At 42.1% G+C, this 20,181-nt stretch overlaps 1 protein-coding gene across 2 annotated transcripts in view; it reads left to right on the top strand.

Annotated features, from left to right (window-relative positions):
* Positions 1 to 20,181, top strand: part of Rasgef1b (RasGEF domain family member 1B) — a 534,935-nt gene that overhangs the window by 177,022 nt on the left and 337,732 nt on the right. For both annotated transcript variants that reach the window (XM_059274712.1, XM_059274711.1), the window contains exon 3: positions 10,089 to 10,142. In XM_059274712.1, coding sequence (XP_059130695.1) covers positions 10,089 to 10,142 — 54 coding nt within the window. The remainder of the gene's footprint in view (positions 1 to 10,088; positions 10,143 to 20,181) is intronic.

Genomic DNA, 20,181 nt, shown 5'->3' with positions numbered 1-20,181 from the left:
CCAGTTCCTGCGCCCCTGGAATTCTGTTCATGAAGTTCTTTCTTACCCAGTATCTTGACAATTATGTTTTCCTCTAGCATTTTCATCTTTGGTTTTTTTTTTTTTTTTTGGTTTTTCGAGACAAGGTTTCCCTGTGTAGCTTTGTGCCTTTCCTGGAACTCACTTGGTAGCCCAGGCTGGCCTCGAACTCACAGAGATCCGCCTGCCTCTGCCTCCCGAGTGCTGGGATTAAAGGCATGCACCACCACCACCCGGCTCTTTGGGGGTTTTTAATGAAGGCCTTTGATTGACTTTCCATTGACTTTTGTATAGATGAATGATCTGGATTTAATTTCATTCTTCTCAGGGTAGATTTTTTCTGTTTTGCTGGTATCATTAAATCAGTTATCTTTCTTTCCCTGTATGTTTTTTTCCATCTTTGTCAAAAATGAGGTGGCCATAGCTTTGTTGGTTTACTTTTGGGACCTCTCGTCTGTTCTTTGGTCTGTCTGTTTTTATCCAATGTCTTTGTCCCTGTGTTCTGTCGTGTAGTACCAGGTGGTGTGGAAACTCCAGCTGTGTTTTTCTTGAGGCTGTGGTGTTTGTTACCTATCCTTTGTGTTTCCATATTCATTCTTACATTGCTCTTTCTAGACATGAGAGCTATGAAATGGAATTTTGATGAGAATTGCATTGAATCTGTAGATTAAATTTGGAAGGTAGCCATTTTCATGCGATTAATTCCTTCAATAAGTAACATGGATGTCTTTCCATCATCTAGTGTCTTTGATTTTTCAATGCCTTAAACACACAAGTTTTTCTCTTCTTGATTAGGCTTATTCCTAGGCATTTTTTGGACTTATTGTGAATGAGATATTTTCCCCAGTTTCTTTCTGTGAGAGTTCATTGTTGGTACATAGGAAAGCTTCTGTTTTGTAAAGTTGATTTTTTTTATCCTACAATTATACTGTAAGTTGTGTATCTAAAAAGTTTTCTAGTAAATTCTATAGTGTTTTTTAAGTATAGAATCACATTGTCTACAACTAAGAATAGTTTGACTTTATCCTTTCCTATTTTTATCCTTTTTGTGCCCTTCTCTTGCCTAATTGCTTAGCTAAGGCTCTGAGCACTGTATTTAAGAGCGATGGGTAGGCATTCTTGTCTCAATTCTGATTTTAGAGGAAATGTTCTCAGTTTTCTCCCTTTAATGCTGGCTATAGGTTTTGGGGCCAATATCTAGAATTACAAAGAAATGCAAAAATTAAACATCAAGGAAATAAAACTGCTAATGAGATGAAGAGATAGTTTTCAAAGAAAGAAACATAAATGGACAATAACTATTTTTTTCAAAATTATTTATTTATTTATTTACTTTTTGAGACAGGGTTTCTCTGTGTAGCTTTGGAACCTGTCCTGGATCTCTCTGTGTAGACCAGACTAGCCTTGAACACACAGAGATCTGCCTGGCTCTGCCTCCTGAGTGCTGGGATTAAAGTTGTGTTCCACCACTGTCCAGTGACAGTAACTATGTTAATAAGTGTCCAACATCCATGGTTTCAAGGTTATGCAAAACAAAACTACTTTGAAATCCTCTTACTCCAACCAGAATGGCTATCATCAAGAAATCTGACCAAGAAAATTGGAAAGGTTGTGGGTAACAAGGAATCCTTATTTGCTGTTGGTGAGAATACAAATTAATATCACCATTATGGTAATCACTTGGAGGTTCCTCAAAATATTAAAAATATAACTACCATATGACCCAACTATTCTACTCCTGGGCATATGCACAAAACATCTTCTACTCTATCACAGAGATGTCTACACATCCTTGTTTATTGCTGCTCTATCTGTGATAGGAGGAAATAGAACCAGCCCATATGTCCAACAACAGATGAGTGGCTAATGGAAATGTAGTACATACACATAGGGACTACTGTCATCCAGCTGTAGAGAAAACTGAAATACTGACATTTACAGGAAAATGAGTGGACCTGGAAAGTATAATATTGAGCAGGGTGACCCAAACTCAGAAAGAGAAAACTACATGTTCTCCTACATATTCAGATCATAGCCTATTGTGTATATATGTAAGTGAGTATTAGTGTGGGTATAGTTTAAAATTTAGAAAGGAGACCAAGAGAGGGTAATATTTAGAAGTAAGGAAGGATAAGATATAGGCAAAAAGACACAGGAGTCATGAAAAGGTTACATATAGCATTTTTTTTCTAGTTTTAACTCCACCATAGGTTTTTGTTGTTGCTGTTGTTGTTATTGTTTGTTTTTCTTTTTTTGAAGTAGATAAATTTGGCTTTCTGGGTATTGCCATAGCAAGAACTACTTTTGTAGTTCAAATGAGTCATCATCCGTTGAGACTGTGATTTTGAAGGTTGGCCTTGCTTTTTAATTCCATTAGTGTAACAGGAATAGACATGACTAGTCACTGAATACATTTGTCACATTAGAAAAAGTTTTGTTTTGTATTTTTTTTGACTTGTTTTGAGGAAAAGGGCTTTGTAACCTGAAAATTTTCACTGTTTTATTCTGTTTATAACAATGTCAAATTATTCTATCTTAGTGTTATTTAATATGTAAACTGTATCACTATCTATGAAGTGTGGTCTGGAAACAATGTGTGCCATATTTTTCAGCATAGGAATAGATCCTAAGATTACAGGTTCTTGCGGCATCTATCACCTCTGCTAAGTACAGACTTGTAGGGTGATGATGGCATCCTGGGAGTGAGCTTTAACACACACTCTACTAACTGAGCCAGTAACAGTTGGATGAGATGGCCAGAACTCTTCTCAGTGAGATGACTGGAGCTCAGTGGGTCACGAGTCTTGTTCTAGCTACTCCTGGGTATCAGGGATTTGTCTTTATTCCAATATCTCCTCACAGACACCATCTATTCATAATCTGTGTGCCTGCCTCTGAGGGATTCTTCCAGGACTGAGAAAAATCCAGGTGGCCATTGCAATCTGTACTTCCCCTATCAGTCCCCAGACTGCAGCCATGCTGTGTCTGCCATGATACACAGGTGGATGGTAGTTCCCATCAGCCCCCAGACTGCAGCCATGCTGTGTCTGCCATGATTCTCAGGTGGTAGTTTCCATATAAAAAAACCAGAGCCATACATTTAATTATGGTGGGGGAAGAAAAGTGGTAAGAGAAACATTAAAGGAATTATGGTGCTGTCATGTTAATCCACAAGGTCAGAGGCACATGGGGGTGTTAAATATTTATTGAATGAATGAAAAAAGAATGACTTTTGGGTTTGGGGACTTCGCTGGCTACATAACTTATGCACATGTATCTTATCCCAGATGAATAGACATTATTCTTTGATTGAATGACCTATTAAGTATGTTTAGTTTTAAATGCAGACATAAATAGATTTGATCTTTCCATGGTTCGAATTTCCTCCCATCAGCTTTCCCTTAATTATCCACAAGTGTTCCAAGCCTTCATTAGCTAAATAGGATGCAGATGATGGTCATTAGTCTCGTATATAAATCCTGCTGGCATATTCAATGGCTTTTCACTTGGCTAATTGAAAATTTCGGTATTCATGGACTACAAGAAAACACTATAATTTTGTCATTTATTTGGAAGCATAATTTTTTCCCTTTGGTTGATATTTATAATTACACAGTTAAAAAATAAATGTGAATGCTGAACTTTGCCTGAAGGGTATGCCATTTTTAAAGCATATATGTATTAATGTTAGTCTAAAGCATGAAAATAGAATGGAAATGTGTATTTTGTGAAGAGGCTCAAGGATCAGCTTACTAAGAAAGCATCCAAGTGGTATGTACTCTGGAGAATCATCCGTTTAAATGTAAGAGATTTCAAATGGTTAGTGATAAGAGTAAGCTCAATCCTGACATCCACCACCCAGTGAGTAATCTTCCACCATGCCTGCAAAGTGCAGATGGGAGGCCTCAAATGGATGTGTTTTATTCAGGTATCATTCCCTTAAAAGGATCGTAGCTTTTGATTGTATTTGACCATTTATCAAAAGCAGCCTGCCTCTGCCTGGTGACATCTAGCTAAGAGTAAAAAATACCCTTGCTCACAGACACACGTCTACATGCCGGGAATGGAATTCCATAATGCTGCCATTGCAGAGACCTGGGCTCCGAATACTTTACGTTTTATAGTCCAATGCTGTGGGATGGTCTGTTTGTCAAGTGTGTTGCTGATTGGTCAATAAATAAATCACTGATTGGCCAGTGGCCAGGCAGGAAGTATAGGCGGGACAAGGAGGAGAATAAAGCTGGGAAGTGGAAGGCTGAGTCAGAGAGACACTGCCAGCCGCCACGATGACAAACAGCATGTGAAGATGCCAGTAAGCCACGAGCCACGTGGCAAGGTATAGATTAATGGAAATGGATTAATTTAAGCTGTAAGAACAGTTAGCAAGAAGCCTGCCACGGCCATACAGTTTGTAACCAATATAAGTCTCTGTGTTTACTTGTTCGGGTCTGAGTGGCAGTGGGACTGGTGGGTGACAGAGATTTACCCTGACTGTGGGCCAGGCAGGAAAACTCTAGCTACAGTCCAACACCTGAGCTGTTCCAATTTCATTAAATAAGTATTAAATGTTTGCCGTTTTGAAAAGTATTTATGGATTTAAGTATTTATTGGATGGCAGAATAGTTCAGTGGTGGCAGAAGACAGTTTTCCAGTTTCCTTTTCCTAAGCCTAATTTAATGGAGATAAACAACACCGTGATAATTCTCGGACTTAAACCTTCACTTAAAGGGAAATATGAACCATGTGTCTCTTGTAGGTGTTTGGCCACTGCAGAACATTCCCAGCAGTGAGAATGGGTGAGTAGCTCACCTTCCATGGCTCTCTTTGCTCATGCTGGACTGGATGCCCATCATTTACTCATACTCTATCAGTGGTCTCTTTAACCAAGAACTAGCTAGGTTCATTTTTTTTTAAATACCAAATCACCCTTTATTCTGGGTCTCTGTGACTTCTGCCTATGTAGTTCTTTCTACAGATGATTATAAATGTTAACTTGGAGACAAGGCTGTGCACTCTAGTCTATAATTCCCATGTTGATGTGCTTCAGAGTCAAACAAAAAGCCGTTCTCTAGTTGTTCCCTTTGTGGTCTACCTGTTGTGATGGTTAACATTGTTAACTTGACTGGGCAAATAGATGTCCTCATAAATGACAGAGCATGATTTTGAGGGTATGATCTGCAAGGACTAGTATGCAAATCAGAAGACTGAGATCATCTGTCTTCAACAATGTGACCAGAGTTATGCAATCCATTAAGGGCCTGAGTAGAACAAAAAGGTGATGAACGCTCTCTCCCTCCCTCCCTCCCTCCCTCCCTCCCTCCCTCCCTCCCTCCCTCCCTCCCTCCCTCCCCCCTTAGTCTCTTCCCTTTCTCTTTATCCTCTCCTTCCTTCCCTCTCCCCCTCTCCCTCCTTCCTTCTCTCTCTTTCTGTCCATCTCCCTCTTTCAGTTGGGTCATCCATATTTTTCTCTTTTCAGACAAAGAAGCTCCTGGTTCTTGGTTCTTCAGGCTCTAAAATTTATACTAAGACCCTCTCTTCTTCCCAAGGTTCTCAGGGGTCATAGCCTTTGACCTCGGAATAGTAGTTAAACCATGGGCTCTGTAGATCTCAGACTTTGGCTTCCTTGGTTGGTTTCCTAGTCCGAAGATGACATCTGTGGTCTTCCTCACCCTTCCTAGTGCAACGCGTCAAACCACAGTGTCTTCTCATCTAGGTTTCGATGTAACCTATCGGTTCTTTTCTGGAGAACCTACAATACACCTGTAAGAATTCTTTGTGCCTCCAAAGAGGATGAAAAGCTGACCATGCCATTCTCATGAGTGTTCTTGTGTTAGCGGATGGAAGAAAGAAGTAGCTATCAATCATAATTATGGATTTCCAGATACTGTGCCCCATAAAAACAGGGTCCTCTTCTTCATTTTAGCTAAGGTTCTCATGACCCTAAAGGAAAAAGGACATACGCTTTCTCATTTCAGAGTGGTGAATTGAAGGCCATGAGATCAAGGATCCATCGTAAGCTGCTAAATCATCTGTTAAGAAGGGACAAGGGCTAGGGCTTAGGCTGCCGAGCAGGTGGTCCACTTGATTTTCTATCCAAGACATCATGAAAGACCAGCAATTGTTCACCTATAAGAAGCCATGTTTAACTATAGTAAATAGGCTGCAAGCGAGGTCCGTCCCAGGTAAAAGCATATGAAAACAGAGCATGCTGTAGTAGGCTCAGCCACGTTCCACACAGATCTCCCTGATGCCGCCAGTTAAGTGCTCTCAGCTTGGGGATGGAAAGAGTCAGGTGGCCTAGCAAAACATGTTCCCTTTCTAGGGCAGCACTTCATGTCCCCACGTTTGCATGCATATCCGCTGTTTTGAGAGCTTCCTATGTGGTTGGCTGAGAGCTTTGCTGAACCTGCTCTGCTGCTCACTGCCATCTACTCCATCCTGTGACCCCCCATTCTGCACACACCAAGAATACCCCCTTGCATGTAATTTCCATTTCACAGCTTGCTTTGTAGGGAATCTAACCTGTGACCTGCGTCTTCAGATCTTTTTCCTTCATCACGAGTGTCCAATGCCCTCATGACCTCAGTCTCTTTACTTCGCCAATCAAATCTGCTTTTGAATTCATTTTTTTTTTTTAAAGAAAAGAGTACCCAAAAAAAACCCTGCTTTGGGGGGGTGGATCTGATAAATTTATTTCCTTTAAGATATGAGACTAATGAAGTACAAGCATGAAATTTCCAGTGTCCTTTCCTGTAGTGTCGCCTGCACATAATCATCCCCCATGAGTTGACTGTTATGAGTCAAAGCCTAATGCTAAAAACAGAAATCCCATGAGAGAAATTTCAGGCATCGGCATATAAATACACAAGAGTAGGGCTTTACTTCCTAAGTGTATTTGGACAAAACTGCTTTAATTGTTGATGTATGATGCTGTCCACCCCACACAGGTCATCTCACTAATAAGGTCTGAGGCTGGGGTTTTTTAAAAAGACATTGCACTTGTGTAGTGTGACAAACAGAGCATCATGCAAACTTTGGTGGAGGTGACTCATTAGGAGTTTCTCCTTTTGTAGAAAAATATTGATGCAATAATCAAGAAGGTCACAGAGTGAGGAGGTCACCATCCTTGAAGTCTTTCGTTTTCAGTAATTAAGCCGAGCATGTTATGGGAAGGCTCAGAAAGCCCACCCAAAGCCATTCACAATGGTTGCAATTAGGAAACTGGATGCCAGTTAAAGTCTTTTGAAGGGAATGAAATGAAATTGACCAAGCGTATAAGTACAATCTCCTTAGAAAACAGCTAAATTAAGGCTATGGACTATCATTGATCCATGCCTTTCCTCTTTTATACTCATTCTAGGTATTAAGACTTTACTATGCATTGTCCTTTGGCTCAAGGGTTTCTACAAATACAACATTTATAGCTGGTCATATTATTTTGTGTGTGTGAAGCTACTTTTGCCCATTTTAGACTCTTTTTTTTTCTCTGAATGCATTTCTCAAATCACCTGGGACTGTTCTAAAGAAATGGAAGGGTATTGTTTAATTTTGTGGGTCACTTCTCCTGGGGCTACAGCACTAATGTCTGAAGTTTCAGATATTCCTGGGGTCTTTAGGGATGGCTCAGTCTGTAATATGTTTGCTATACAGCCCAGAGAACTGAGTTTGAATTGCTAGCACCCATGTAAAATCTGGGTTCAGTGGTGCATGTCAGTGCTTGGTGGGGCTGAGCTAGGCATATCTCTGCAACTCATTGGCCAGCCCATTGTATGATATTTTGTTTATGTTCTGACAAATAAAGCTTTCCTGGAGATCAGAGGGCAGAGCTAGCCACTAGTTAACCATAGAAACCAGGCAGTGGTGGCACACACCTTTAATCCCAGAACTTGGGAGGAAGAAACAGGAAGATGAGGAGTTCAAGGCCACCCTAGGCTACACAAGATTGAAACAATCTAAAAGAGAAACAGTGCTGGGCAGTGGTGGATCACACCTTTAATCCCAGCACCTGGGAGGCTCATGCCTTTGATCCCAGCACTAGGGAGGTGGAGACAGTAGTATAAGGTGGGTGGGGACAGGATCTAGTCCCCCATTCAGTTTGAGGATTTGTAGAGACAGGATTTCCCCCATTGAGTCTGAGGATTTGTAGAGGTAAGAAGTCTAGTGGCTGGCTGCTCTGATTCTCTCATCTCCAGGCAAGCTTTATTAGTCAGAACACAAACAAAACATCATAAAACACTGGCCAGCTTTAGCTAAACTGATGAGCTCCACATTCAGAGAGACTTCATCTCAAAACATAACATGATGGCCAAACAAGGAAAACACCTGACCTCTGACCTCTGGATGCACATACACCAGTGTGTACACCCACCCAAAAGACGTATTCTAATTTGCTCTTCCCAGAAGTGTGTGTGTGTGTGTGTGTGTGTGTGTGTGTGTGTGTGTGTGTGTGAATGTGGATGTGGGTGGGTATGTATGATGGGCGTGAGTACAGGCACAAGCCTGCCATAGCTCATGTATGGAGGTCACAGGGCAACTTTCAGAAGTCAGTTCTCTCCTCCTTCTGCTTTGGGATCTGAGCATTTCACTCCTCAGCTTGTGAGGTTGGTGCAACAAGCGCCTTTGCCCACAGAGCTATCCTCCAGACCTGCTGGTGTATCTTAAACTTAGTTAAAGATGCCGTCATGGTCCTTGAGACTCCCCATGTGGAGTCTTTGAAGCTGAAATGTAGGCCTTCCCCAGATTCTGACTCCTACTTAGAATAGAGAATGACACAGGAATTCAGTGGTGGGCAGAGAAATTCTGCCACCAGACTTTTGTTTCCTGGGGGAAATACTTAGTTGTGCAACTCATGGAATTCAGGGTCATGTCTTTAAGTCCTATTAGGTTTAACAAGTTGCTTCCAGCTGGGGGTAATTTTGTCTCCACAAAATATTTAGTAATGTCTCAAGACAGGTTACAGTTACAGTTGAAGCTGCCAGAGGGATGATATTAGCGCCAGGTAGATAGAATTCAAAAGTGCAGCAGGACATCCAGTGATGGGCAACATGCCCCTCTCCTCTCTGCAACAGAGAATTATCTGCTCCTGGATGGTCAAAGACCTGATGTCGAAAATCCTGGCTTAGCTACATAAGTGGACAGTAGTCAATGTGTAAGTGCTAAATAAAGATGCGTTTTTCCATTATGTAGGAGTCATTCGCCTGTCTCCCTCTCTCTGAACTTCACTTTATAGTGTTATTACGTGGGAGTCCGCTTTCCCACAGAAACCTCCAGAAGGTGCTGTGGGATAAGACGCACAGCTGCTCTTCTGTTACCAATCTTGCATCTCTCCTATGCATATTCATTGAGTACTTTCTTTCCACTATTGGCTACCTCAGAAGAACAGGACACAAAGGAGATTTAATCATTAAAAATGTGCATTCGTTTTATACTTAAAAAGTAGAGAAGATTATAACCTTGAGCCATTGGTGTGGCTAGCAATGGCCACATGTGTGTTTGTGGGTAGTTCAAGAGGAACAACCTTGTGTATAAATCCCCATGCAACACTGGATGCTTGAGAGCCTTGTAAGTGGCACATGGTGCCAAGAAAATACACATGCAAACAGGTATAGGCAAGAAGTCAAACACTGGGAGAGGGAGTGTGGTAAAGGAAGTGGGAGGGAGACCCCAAGCCCTGGAACCACTGCTGGCAGACTCTCTTAGGAAAAGGCCCTGCTCCAGAGCACAGGCTCACAGTGGGAGCCATTTGAAAGACATTATCATTTGACTCTTTTCTGTGAAATGAAGGTGAGAGCCATTTCCTCATTTGTCTGAAACAAATGGTCCAAACTGGGCATGGTGGTGTTGAGAATGCTGAGAGACAGATGCATTTTAATGCAGAGACATCTGCGGCGACAGGACAGATGGTCTAACCTGGGCATGGTGGCCTTGGGAATGCTGAGAGACAGATGCATGTTAATACAGGGACATCCGAGGCAACGGGACGCAAAGTGCACTTAGACCAGGAGCGGAAGGGAAGGTGATGTCCTCCACTCTGAAGGGCTCTGATGGTCGGTGTCCTTCCTATTTTGCAGGGCACCATTTTTAGCACACTGGCTGGTGAGAAGCCCTCATCTGACTACAAAAAGGTAAGAAGTGGGCGCGTGAGGGTTGCAGCACAGTGTCAGAGGACTGACTGCTTCAGGATTGGTGACATTTCATTGGAAAGCTGTGATCACTGAGGATGGTCTGATGGCACATTGTGAACAGCTTTTAGGGTATGGAATGCAAGGTTCATTTTAAGGATGTGGGGAAATCCATTGCTGTCTGACAGCATTTTGGTACAGAGAAACACTGACTTCATATGTTTCCCTATCACCGTTATCTGATATTTTATTATATAAGATGAGCACCAGGGGAGCTCAGGCCCACCATGTCGTCTGCACTGCAGGCTTCTACATCTTTGACTGTAAACATAAAGCTTGTAAAACATAAGCTCAATGTGATAGCAAAATGACTTTGAATTTTGGAAGCTGGTCATATAGCATAAAAATCTGGTTTGGATTCACCACAGTCAGGTTTGAGAAAGCTGTCATGCTTTGCAAAAGGATTCGCTTCACCCGCATCTGATAGATCACGTCTGCAGTGCCTGCAGCCACGGCGTGGCTAATTCCTGGCTTTGAGGGCCAGGGGTCACTTTGATCCACCTCTTTAATCTCAGATTTAACTAGAACCTGTCCTTCTGGTAGAGGAGGAGAAGTGATTTCACAGACAGACAACTCAAATTCTTTAACACCGTCATTGATAGAAAAAAGCAGGTGCATGAGGACGACCTACGCTTAATGTGTTACTTGGCATTTCGTAGGATTTTATATCATGGCGTTATGTGCTGTGTGGTTTCCATCTTTAATATTGCTCGATAAGGAAGTGTAGGTAGAGGCATTTATCTTTAGAGGGAGTGTGAGGACCCACTCCCTTTTATTACTTTGATAGATTTTTTAAATGATTTACCTTTCCTGAGTTCTGCTGTGTTTGCCTTATTCTCTATAGGAAGTTGTGAGCTGTTAGAGATGAGGACCATGCATTATTTTTAGAACCATAGATCTCAGTGAACAAAGAGACTTTAGGGGATCGTTAGGTTCACCTTTTTCCCCAGGGTGGGACTAGCTTTGATACTATTTATAGATGGACCTCTGTCCTCTACTGACAGTGAACTCTACGAGCATGGTTGTTCCCTAGTGAGACAAGTCAAAGAATTAAAATCATTTGACTAGCCAGCACCTGCCGCCTGTGATTCCTACCTGCTTATTTAAGTGTAGACCAGCCCACATGCTTTCTTTTGCATCTCCTCCCATCCCATTCCCAGGGTAATATTCTCCTTATCATTTCAGATAGGCCATTGATATGGTTGATTCCTATGAGCATGGGGTGTGGAGATGTGCTTTTGAAATGTGGCTCTATTACCTACTACTTACTTGGGTTGGTTATAAACGTTTGGTGCCTCACTTTCATAATCTGCAAAATGGGAATAGTAATTGTACTAATCTGATATAGTACATGAAATGATATGCATAAAGTACTTATAAAATGCCCAGCACACATTAGATTTTGTATTAGCTATTGCAGCCATTGCGTTTATAGCATGTTATCTTTTTTTTTTTTGGTATTGTCTTTGTTATCAATGTGTAGAATTATGTATCATTCTCCAGATGTGGCACAGCTGGCATGAAGCATTAAGGGACTTCTCACTCTCCATTCAGCCTGCTTTGTTTATGTGCTTGTTATAGACCAGGTACAATGAAGACATGAGCTATGATCAAAAGGGCAGCCATAGGCTTTCTTGAGTTTGTCTTTGTTGGATGGGTGTTTTGTTCCTTGGTTTCTGTTTCCTCCCTGGTCTTCTGGTTGGTGTGACCTGTGGCTGAGTAGGGGGTCAGGGGGTCTCTACTCTTGTTGGAGCTGGACTTCTGGTGGCCGGCAAGGCCTGTGGTTGAGCAGAGGGTCTCAGCCTGAGTTGGGGGCTGGACTTCTGGCAGATTGTTTACTGGAGTCTTTACATAGGTGTGGGAAGGGTGGAAAAAACCTTCCAGGAAACCCAGGGCTCTGAGAAACTTGCCGCAGTGAGAAACTGTTACCGCCTCCCCTCAAGAGGGAAATGGAGCACATGGCGCTTTTGTAAGCTGGCTGCTCACTGCTTGCCAGCTTTCTTGAGTGTGGTGCTGATACTGCTAACTGTCAGATGTCATCACTTTGTACTCACAAGCTACATCCTTCTGTTGGCCATGGGGTGTTGCAATCCTTGCTCATGTCCTCCGGACATTCTTTTGCTTGAAATGTAGGCTGTTCTGTATGATCCTGCTCATTTAAAAATGATGATCAATCAAGCATATTGTATAATGTCATTTGGTTTATCTGTTCTCCCGTTTCTACACCATGCACAATCTGAGTAGTGGTCTTTTCTATGGCGGCATTCCCTCCCATCCATCTCAGTTAACAGTTGACCTCTAAGCACCAGTTGTGTAAGATATATGTGGGGTATTCTCCAAACAAGTTACATCAACACAGGGCCAGGTTGGGATAGAAGTGCATATTGATGTCGGTTTTGTGTTCCCAGCGATGTCTTACTCAGGATGACCAGTGGACAGCTGGGCATGCTGTCTTATAACTCAGAAAGCATCCTGGGCTGGATCTATGGATGTGGGAGGAATAGGCACACAGAGAATGATTGAAAGCATGGGAAAATATAAGATCACCCTGGGAGGATGTTGAATCGGAAATGAACGGGTTAAGCAGAGAATATTCAGGAGAAACTAACACCTAAGAGCTAGGAGAAAGCTGTGAATTTTGAGGAGACTGAGCACCACAAAGGCTGGAAATGAGGAGAAAATGTGATGTGTCAGAAGCCAACTCACAAAGTTCCAAGCAGAAGAGGTAGGCATTCCTCTCCAAACTACTGCTGCTGCGAAGTAAAATAACCACTATGCAGTGTCCATTGACTTTATTAATAATGCCGTAGGCCACTGATGGTTTTTCTGAGATCAAAAGGATGCCCATAAAAATCAGATCATGGTATGTGTACAATTGTGAGGGATGAGAAAATCGAAACAGTAACACAGTCTTTGAAAGAATTGGTTACAAAAAGATAGAGATAAATAGTTGGGCTGGACCGGGTTATGGGGCCGAAGCTGTATACCTCAAAGCAGATGATTAAATGTGTTAAATACTGTCAGAGAGAAGACAATGAGCAGGCTAGAATAAGATCTCTCAACAAAGAGATGGGGGGGTGTTTCATTTGTGAGGCTACAGAGAAGACTGAGGGATTTGGGGTTCAAAGCATGGAATTAACCTTAGATAGATGGAGCCAGTGTGCTGCCCTCTGGTAACAGGGAAGAATAGAATTCATGTGGAAAAGGGAACTTGAAATGCAGCCACGTCCTTATATGGCTATGATCAATTTATTTACTTTTCTATGTGTGGAGCTGGGGCGCGGGGGGGGGGGGTTGTTCAGCCTCCTCGAGTCTGTAAAACTACATTGTGTATCCAAGATGTAGAATAATTAGAAAAGCCCAGGATACTTTCTTGTTATTTTTTTTTCTGTCTTATAGACAGGGAGATTAAGAAGAACTTTGATGCATTATTAATACCAAGATATGCTCCTTTTCAGTTTAAAAATTCTTATGTGTACTAGTGTTTTGCCTACATGTATGTGTGTGTGTACCATGTATGCCCAATGCCCACAGATGTTAGAAGAGAATGGCAGATCCCCTGGGACTAAAGTTACAGAAGGTTAGATTGTGAGCCACCAGGTGGGTGTGAGAAGGGGAGTCTGAGTCCTCTGCAAGAGCAGTGAGTGCCTTTAACTACTGAGCCATCTCTCCAGCCCCATGATATACTACTTTTAAATAATAGTCTTGTCTATAGATAAATTTTGAATATAGGACCATTCATGTGATCAATAATCTCTAGGAAATATTGTCTATTCAAAGAATACCCGTAATAAGAAAATCACTCAATATTGTAGCTCAAATTGTCAAATTTCTTCTGAGCTCAGGTTGCTCCCTGCCTGGAGGTCTTTTCTATGCTGGTGTTCCAGAGTACATACCCAAATATGAATTAATCTTTTCTACAACCTGGACATTCTTCTCTAATATCATCACCCCAGTTAATGGCTTCACCCTACCAAGTAGCAAGCCCAGTATTGGACCTGACGTCTGCCTTTACTTCTCACATTCAGATAGCTGTCCAAGCCTATAAATACCACATTGAACTGTCCCTGAGATCTTTCCATCATCTCCCTTAATTCTTTATTCTTCCTTGGAAGGAGTGTAACAGCTCTCTCCTTGATCTTTCCTTGCGCCAAGTTTTCCCTTCTCTGCTCCACTTTTCGATTTGTTATTAGAGTTAAGTTCCAAAATAACAAACAGCAAATGTACCAGCTCATATCAAACCTTTACTTAAAAACATCTAAGTGACACAATGGGACCTATTATCATGCATAATTAATAAACACCAGTAAAGACATAAAAATGAGAACGTTTAAATAATCTAACAGATTTCAGTGTTACTCAGAATAAAACCCACCCCACCCGCCAAGAAATCATTTCTGTTTCCAGTCACAAGTCTCCCTAAGAAGTCATTCACATTTTCCCCAGTTCCCTTCACCGGACTCCAGGAGATGGCTGGAGTGTGGAGGCCTGGAGCACACCGCTGCTGAATGTGAGCTCTGAGAGCTCAGTGATGCTTCTTCCTGAGGAGTTTCCTCTCCCTCTTACCTTTCTTAGAAACTTTGCTCCTCCATGGACAGACCCTTCCTATCATGACTCCTGTGACCTGGTGTCTTTGATTTATCCAGGTGAGCTGGTTTTTATTGCCAGTTTGACATGGCCTAGAGTCATCTGGGGAGAGAGAACCTCAGTTGAGTAATGGCCCAGATCGGACTGGCCAGTGGCCGTATCTGTAAGAGATTAACTGACTATTGATATGAGAAGGCCTAGACTGAAAGAAAATTAGGGCACCAGGGAAGGCTGGAGCGTTTGCCTCTGGAGTATTTAACATGTTACAGTTGGTCTTAATATAGGTTGAGTAAGTATTGTGGCATCTAAAAATTAAATTTTGGAATATTTATACATATATAACACGTGCATATCTTGGGGATGGAACACAAGATTAAATATAAATATAAAATCCCTTTGTGTTTCTTATACACATAGCCTGAAGGGAGTTTTAGACCCGTCACCTGAGGTCACATGTGGAATTTGCCTCCTGATCATCACAACAATCCTCCAAATGTTCCTGGATTTCAGGTTTTGAGACTAGAGATACTGAGACGATGTGATATCTACCAATGCATAGCCTGTCAAATGCTTCCCATGACCCTCGCTTTCCTCTGAAAGCTTTGTGCATTACACGGATTATCTTATTTGATTATTGTAGCTGCTCTTTGAAGAAGGTACGCCATTTCTGTTTTATAGATGTACAAACCAAGGCCGGAGGCATGGAGAGCGTGCATGCGATCTTTCCAGTAGGAGGTGTTGGAGTCTGAATCCAGCAGTCTGGCGCCTGCACAGTGTGGCTTTTAGTGTTTTACAACTTCTTCCTCCCCTGGCTTTTAAAGATTTTTAATGGGTCCCACCACCCCCTACACTATTAGCTCCTGGAGAGAAGGAACAAAGCTGGTTCTGTTAGGAACAGTAAAACAATGCCTGTCAGGTAGTAGGGCTCAGGAAAGTTCCTTTAGCAGATGGAGTCACTGTGCACATGCCTACCAAGGAGTGTGAGATCATTCTAGGACTGTGTGGTTCTAACAAGCAAACTATTTTCTCCCTTTTTACTGGAGTTGAAAAAAGAATATTTATATTCAAGATTTATTTATTAAGGCCATTTTCTTTTGCATTAAAATACAGTGCTAGCCAATAGCTAGGGAGACTGATGTACTTAGGTGGCCAAAATTGGAAAGTTCCCCAAAGTCTGCCCCTCTGTCACCTTGTTATGGAGTTGGAAGAACCTTTGTTCTCTTAACTGTTAATTCAGAAAACCTAGAAATGCCTTGGGGGAAGTGTGTGCATTTGTCCACTTACTGTGGATTATTTATTGAGTCCTTCCTACTTTAAGGTACTTTTTATTGCTGACGTGTGAAGAAAAGCAAATGCGCTAATGTATGAAATGACTCACTCCAGGGTACATTCAAGTGCAGCTCAGATCGCAGACAGGCCTAGCTCATTCCCACTTGTATTTTCCCTTGACAGCATCTCCACCCCGTGCTTTTTAACGCCCAAGAATAATCCTCAGGCCTGCTCCTTGGTATCTTGTGCTGCCTAGTTTTTGTTATAGCTTTGTGTCTCATAGTTTCGCATCTCTCAGTCAAAGATATTTGGATCCTGTCATTTTGACTCAGTACTTTCTGTGAGGTGGGACATTCTGACCCAGTGCTGTTTAACTTACAGCCACGAGTTTGAACATAATGTACAAGAAAGATATACTTATCACCATTCCCAGGCTCATTCTGTCTCTGTAGCTCTCACGCTGGGGTACAGATCATAGAAGGCTAGAAATGATGGACAGGTATGGGTGATAGACAAGGCAAGGGTCAAGGATAGTTGAATCCCCAGGGTGAGTTGAGTATAGAGGTGTTTCACAAATTACTGGGAAATAAAAAAGAGTGAGTTTTCCAAGTTAGTATTAAAGTCGCTTTATCCTGTTCTTGTTTCTGTCTATCTGGGGTAATCTAGAGCCACATCCAGAATCCTTACCTAGAGCACAGCACTAGGATTCTCAGGTTCAAATTTGCTTTTAAAACTTAGAAAGTGGGACTAGAGAGAGAGCGCTCAGTGGTTAAGAGCACTGGCTGCCCTTTCAGAGGACCTGGACTCAGTTCTCAGCCCCCACAGAACTGCTCATAACCACCTGTAACTACAGCTCATGACTTGCTGTAATTCCAGGGACCCCACCATGCTATTCTGGCCTCTACAGGCTCTGTACACGTGTGGCACACAGACACACATGCAAGCAAAACATCCACACTCATTAAATAAGTAAATAAAATAAATCTTTAAAAATAAGAGGAAATCTAGAAAGCATTTTGATGGTTTGTTATATGCCCTTTGGGCATATATTGGGGGTGGGATCTTTCTTTTTTTTCTTCTTCTTTGTATGTCTCTGTACTTCTGGCAGTTTAACCTATGGAAACAATCATTTTAAAAGATTGCCTAGAAAATTTTGGTATATAAAAAAAACTAGTTTAATAGATAATTTAGAAAACTGTGTTATGTAAAACAGTACTTGTCTTGGGCTTGGGTGGTGACACATCCCTTTAATCCCAGGATTTAGCAGGCAGAGACAGGAGCATCCCTGTGAGTTGAAGGTTAGCTTCATCTATAAGGTGAGTTCCAGACCAGCCAGGGCACACAGTGATACCTGTCTCAACACAAACAAAAACCAAAAACCACACAAATTAAACTCTGAAGAGTATTGGCTTTGGCATGCGTGATAATGTGAAGGACATCTACTACTTGGTCGTAGTAATTTTGTGAGATATTTGTGGCTGTGTTTTTCTCTTCCTTCAAATGCCTTAGTTTGACTTGGGGCCCTTCTACTGCCATTAAGAGCATGTAGTGTGCAGAGAATGTGCCCGTATGGTTTCTAAGCTCACTGGAGGAAGCTTTTACCTTTAATGCACAGTGATGATGTTTTAGTATGTTGACACTTTTCCTTCAGAAGGTGACTTAAGGTGGCAATGTGATGGGCTAGTGGAAGCTCAAGCTTTTCATCAATACTGGAGAATGGGTTCCTAGGAAAAGACACAAGATGATAATATTGACGGTCAAGATATTTATTCATGCTCAATTCTCCAACCTCTTAAAACTATATGGTATCTGGCTTTTTTGTTGTTCATATTTTTAAAATTTTTGTGATTATGATATAATTACAACATTTCTTCCTCCCTTTCCTCTGTCAAAACTCTCCCATATACCCTCCTTGCTCTCTTTCAAATTCGTGGCCTCTTTTTCCATTAATTGTTATTGCATACATAGCTGTATGTACATATATATTCCCAAATGTACACCTGCTCAGTCTGTATGTTATATATATGTTTGTAGGGCTGACTCTTGGGTGGATGACCATTTGATGTGCTCTTCACTGGGGAATACAATTCCTCCCATTCTTAGCATTTCTTGGTTGCCTGTAGCTGTGTATGGTTGGGGCCTCGTGGGCTTTTCTCTGGCCACTTTGACATGTCTGTTGGTATCTTCCTTGTTCAGCTTATGTTTTGGCAGTCATGTCAGTGAGACTTTATAGGTGTAGTTTGTAACATTGCTAGGAGACACAGTACCACAGAAAATTAATTGATCTTTGGTCAACAAGAGAGAAACCATGCCCTGTCCTGGAAACCTAGCTAACTATTCAGTGCTGGCAAAGTCATGGTTCTAGGAGAACCCAAACCAGTATTTTACTAAACCAGCATAATCCCTAAAACAATTGAAATATTTGTCCTTATACCCACAGATAAGTGTGGTCTTCACCCCTTATCAGGGAAATTTTTCTTTGCAGGAGGAGACCACTGCCGAAAAGCACAACCAATCAAAATGCAGAGATGTGGACCCAGTGCCAGTAGATAGATCTACAAAACAGTTTCGAACTAATTCATACCTAACATTGCAGAATAGGGAATGGAAAGATTGTTGGAAGCAACATTTGTGATCTGATCAGGGATAGGAAAAGGGGGCTCCTTCGGGAGCGAGAGGGAGGTAAATAAAGGGAGTTGAATAGCAATAAGCATGTCTGATAAAGCTGTAAGAAACCATGCTATCAACTATTTATATAAAAACCCAACTCTATAATACACACAGTTCTGTGTATAAATATACATAAACAGTTTTAATGAACTTTTCTCATCTGGCTGACAATGTTCCCTCCAAGAGCAAAAGACCACCTAACAAAATCCCTGATACCAGACGTGCGAAGCCTTCTCTTGAATTGTCCAGCACTGTCCAAGAGACTCCCATATCATGCAGCCCATTGCTAGCACCCTTAGTTTGCCCCCAGAGGAAGAAGGCATGTCCCTGTGGCTGAAGACACCATGCACCACAGAAATGGCCCAGAGAACTTGGAGCTGGAACTGACCTGAATGTCTGATCCCTGAGTAGTAGCTTTTACTTTTACTGCCATGCAGGCTTCCAAAGGAGGGGAACAATCAAAATCCTACGTAACTATGATGCTTATAAACCTCAGCAATGGCCAGCATGGCACGGTAGCACTAAGGGTGCAGTACTGTCTTTCTGGCATCGATACAGTGTCTAGCTGGCATCCATTGGATTCCACAAGCTGGCTGGATAGGTTCTCACGACTCTCAGCCTCTTGGCAGACTTCTCAGGCTCAGAGGTCACGATGACTTCTTCCCATGCCCTGAACGAGGGCACGGGGATGAAATCAGCCCCATCAGCATCTTGGAAATTCCTGAGTTCCCTTTTGGAATGACACAGTACCGTGTTCTGGAGCAGTTACAGCAAGGGTCGTCATTTCAAGTACATTTAAATACCGTTTACTTTAAAAATAGTGTTTGGGGAAGCAGCAAAGGCTCATTTTTGGTAGAACACTGGCTTCACGGAGTTTCCATAGGGCTCTCTGCTGGGAACAGGATGCCATGTGCATGCTTCAAAGTTCTTCTCCCTTTCTCACATGTAAACACAGGTCCCCAGTTTATGGGAAGAAGGTAACATTGCTGCTGAGCAGAGGACAGCTCCTACATCATCCTTCCCCTGCCTACCCCTCCCCTTCCTTTTTCTTTCTCCTTCCTGGCCCCTTCTCAGCAAGAAGATGCTCCTAGCAATATCTGGGATAAGAAAACTGGCTCTGGATTCAGATGTCCTCCTTTCAGGTCCCACAGCCTGGTCTGGTTTGGGTTTTTATTGTTGAGGTGTTTTTGGTGGTTGTTCCACTTCGTTGAGGGTGGAAGGTGGGAGGGGCTGTGGTTCCCATAAGCTCTGGGGCCTTATCCTACGACTGAGTTCCTCATTCACCACCCACAGTTCTATAGTGTTGCCTATTTTGTAGTCTCTATCCCCTCACTTGTCCTGTCTGTTAATTGAGAGAAATAACCATGTCCACCTGTAGAATTGTTAAGATTGGATGTGTGAGTCCACGTAAAGTTCTTAGAGTGGTGTCTTTGTAAGTAAGGGCTATTATTACACT

The sequence above is a fragment of the Peromyscus eremicus genome, chromosome 10 (assembly GCF_949786415.1).
Source record: "Peromyscus eremicus chromosome 10, PerEre_H2_v1, whole genome shotgun sequence".
Classification (NCBI taxonomy): domain Eukaryota; kingdom Metazoa; phylum Chordata; class Mammalia; order Rodentia; family Cricetidae; genus Peromyscus; species Peromyscus eremicus.
Note: the sequence above shows the minus strand (reverse complement) of the source record. Positions and strands in the feature narration are given on the sequence as shown.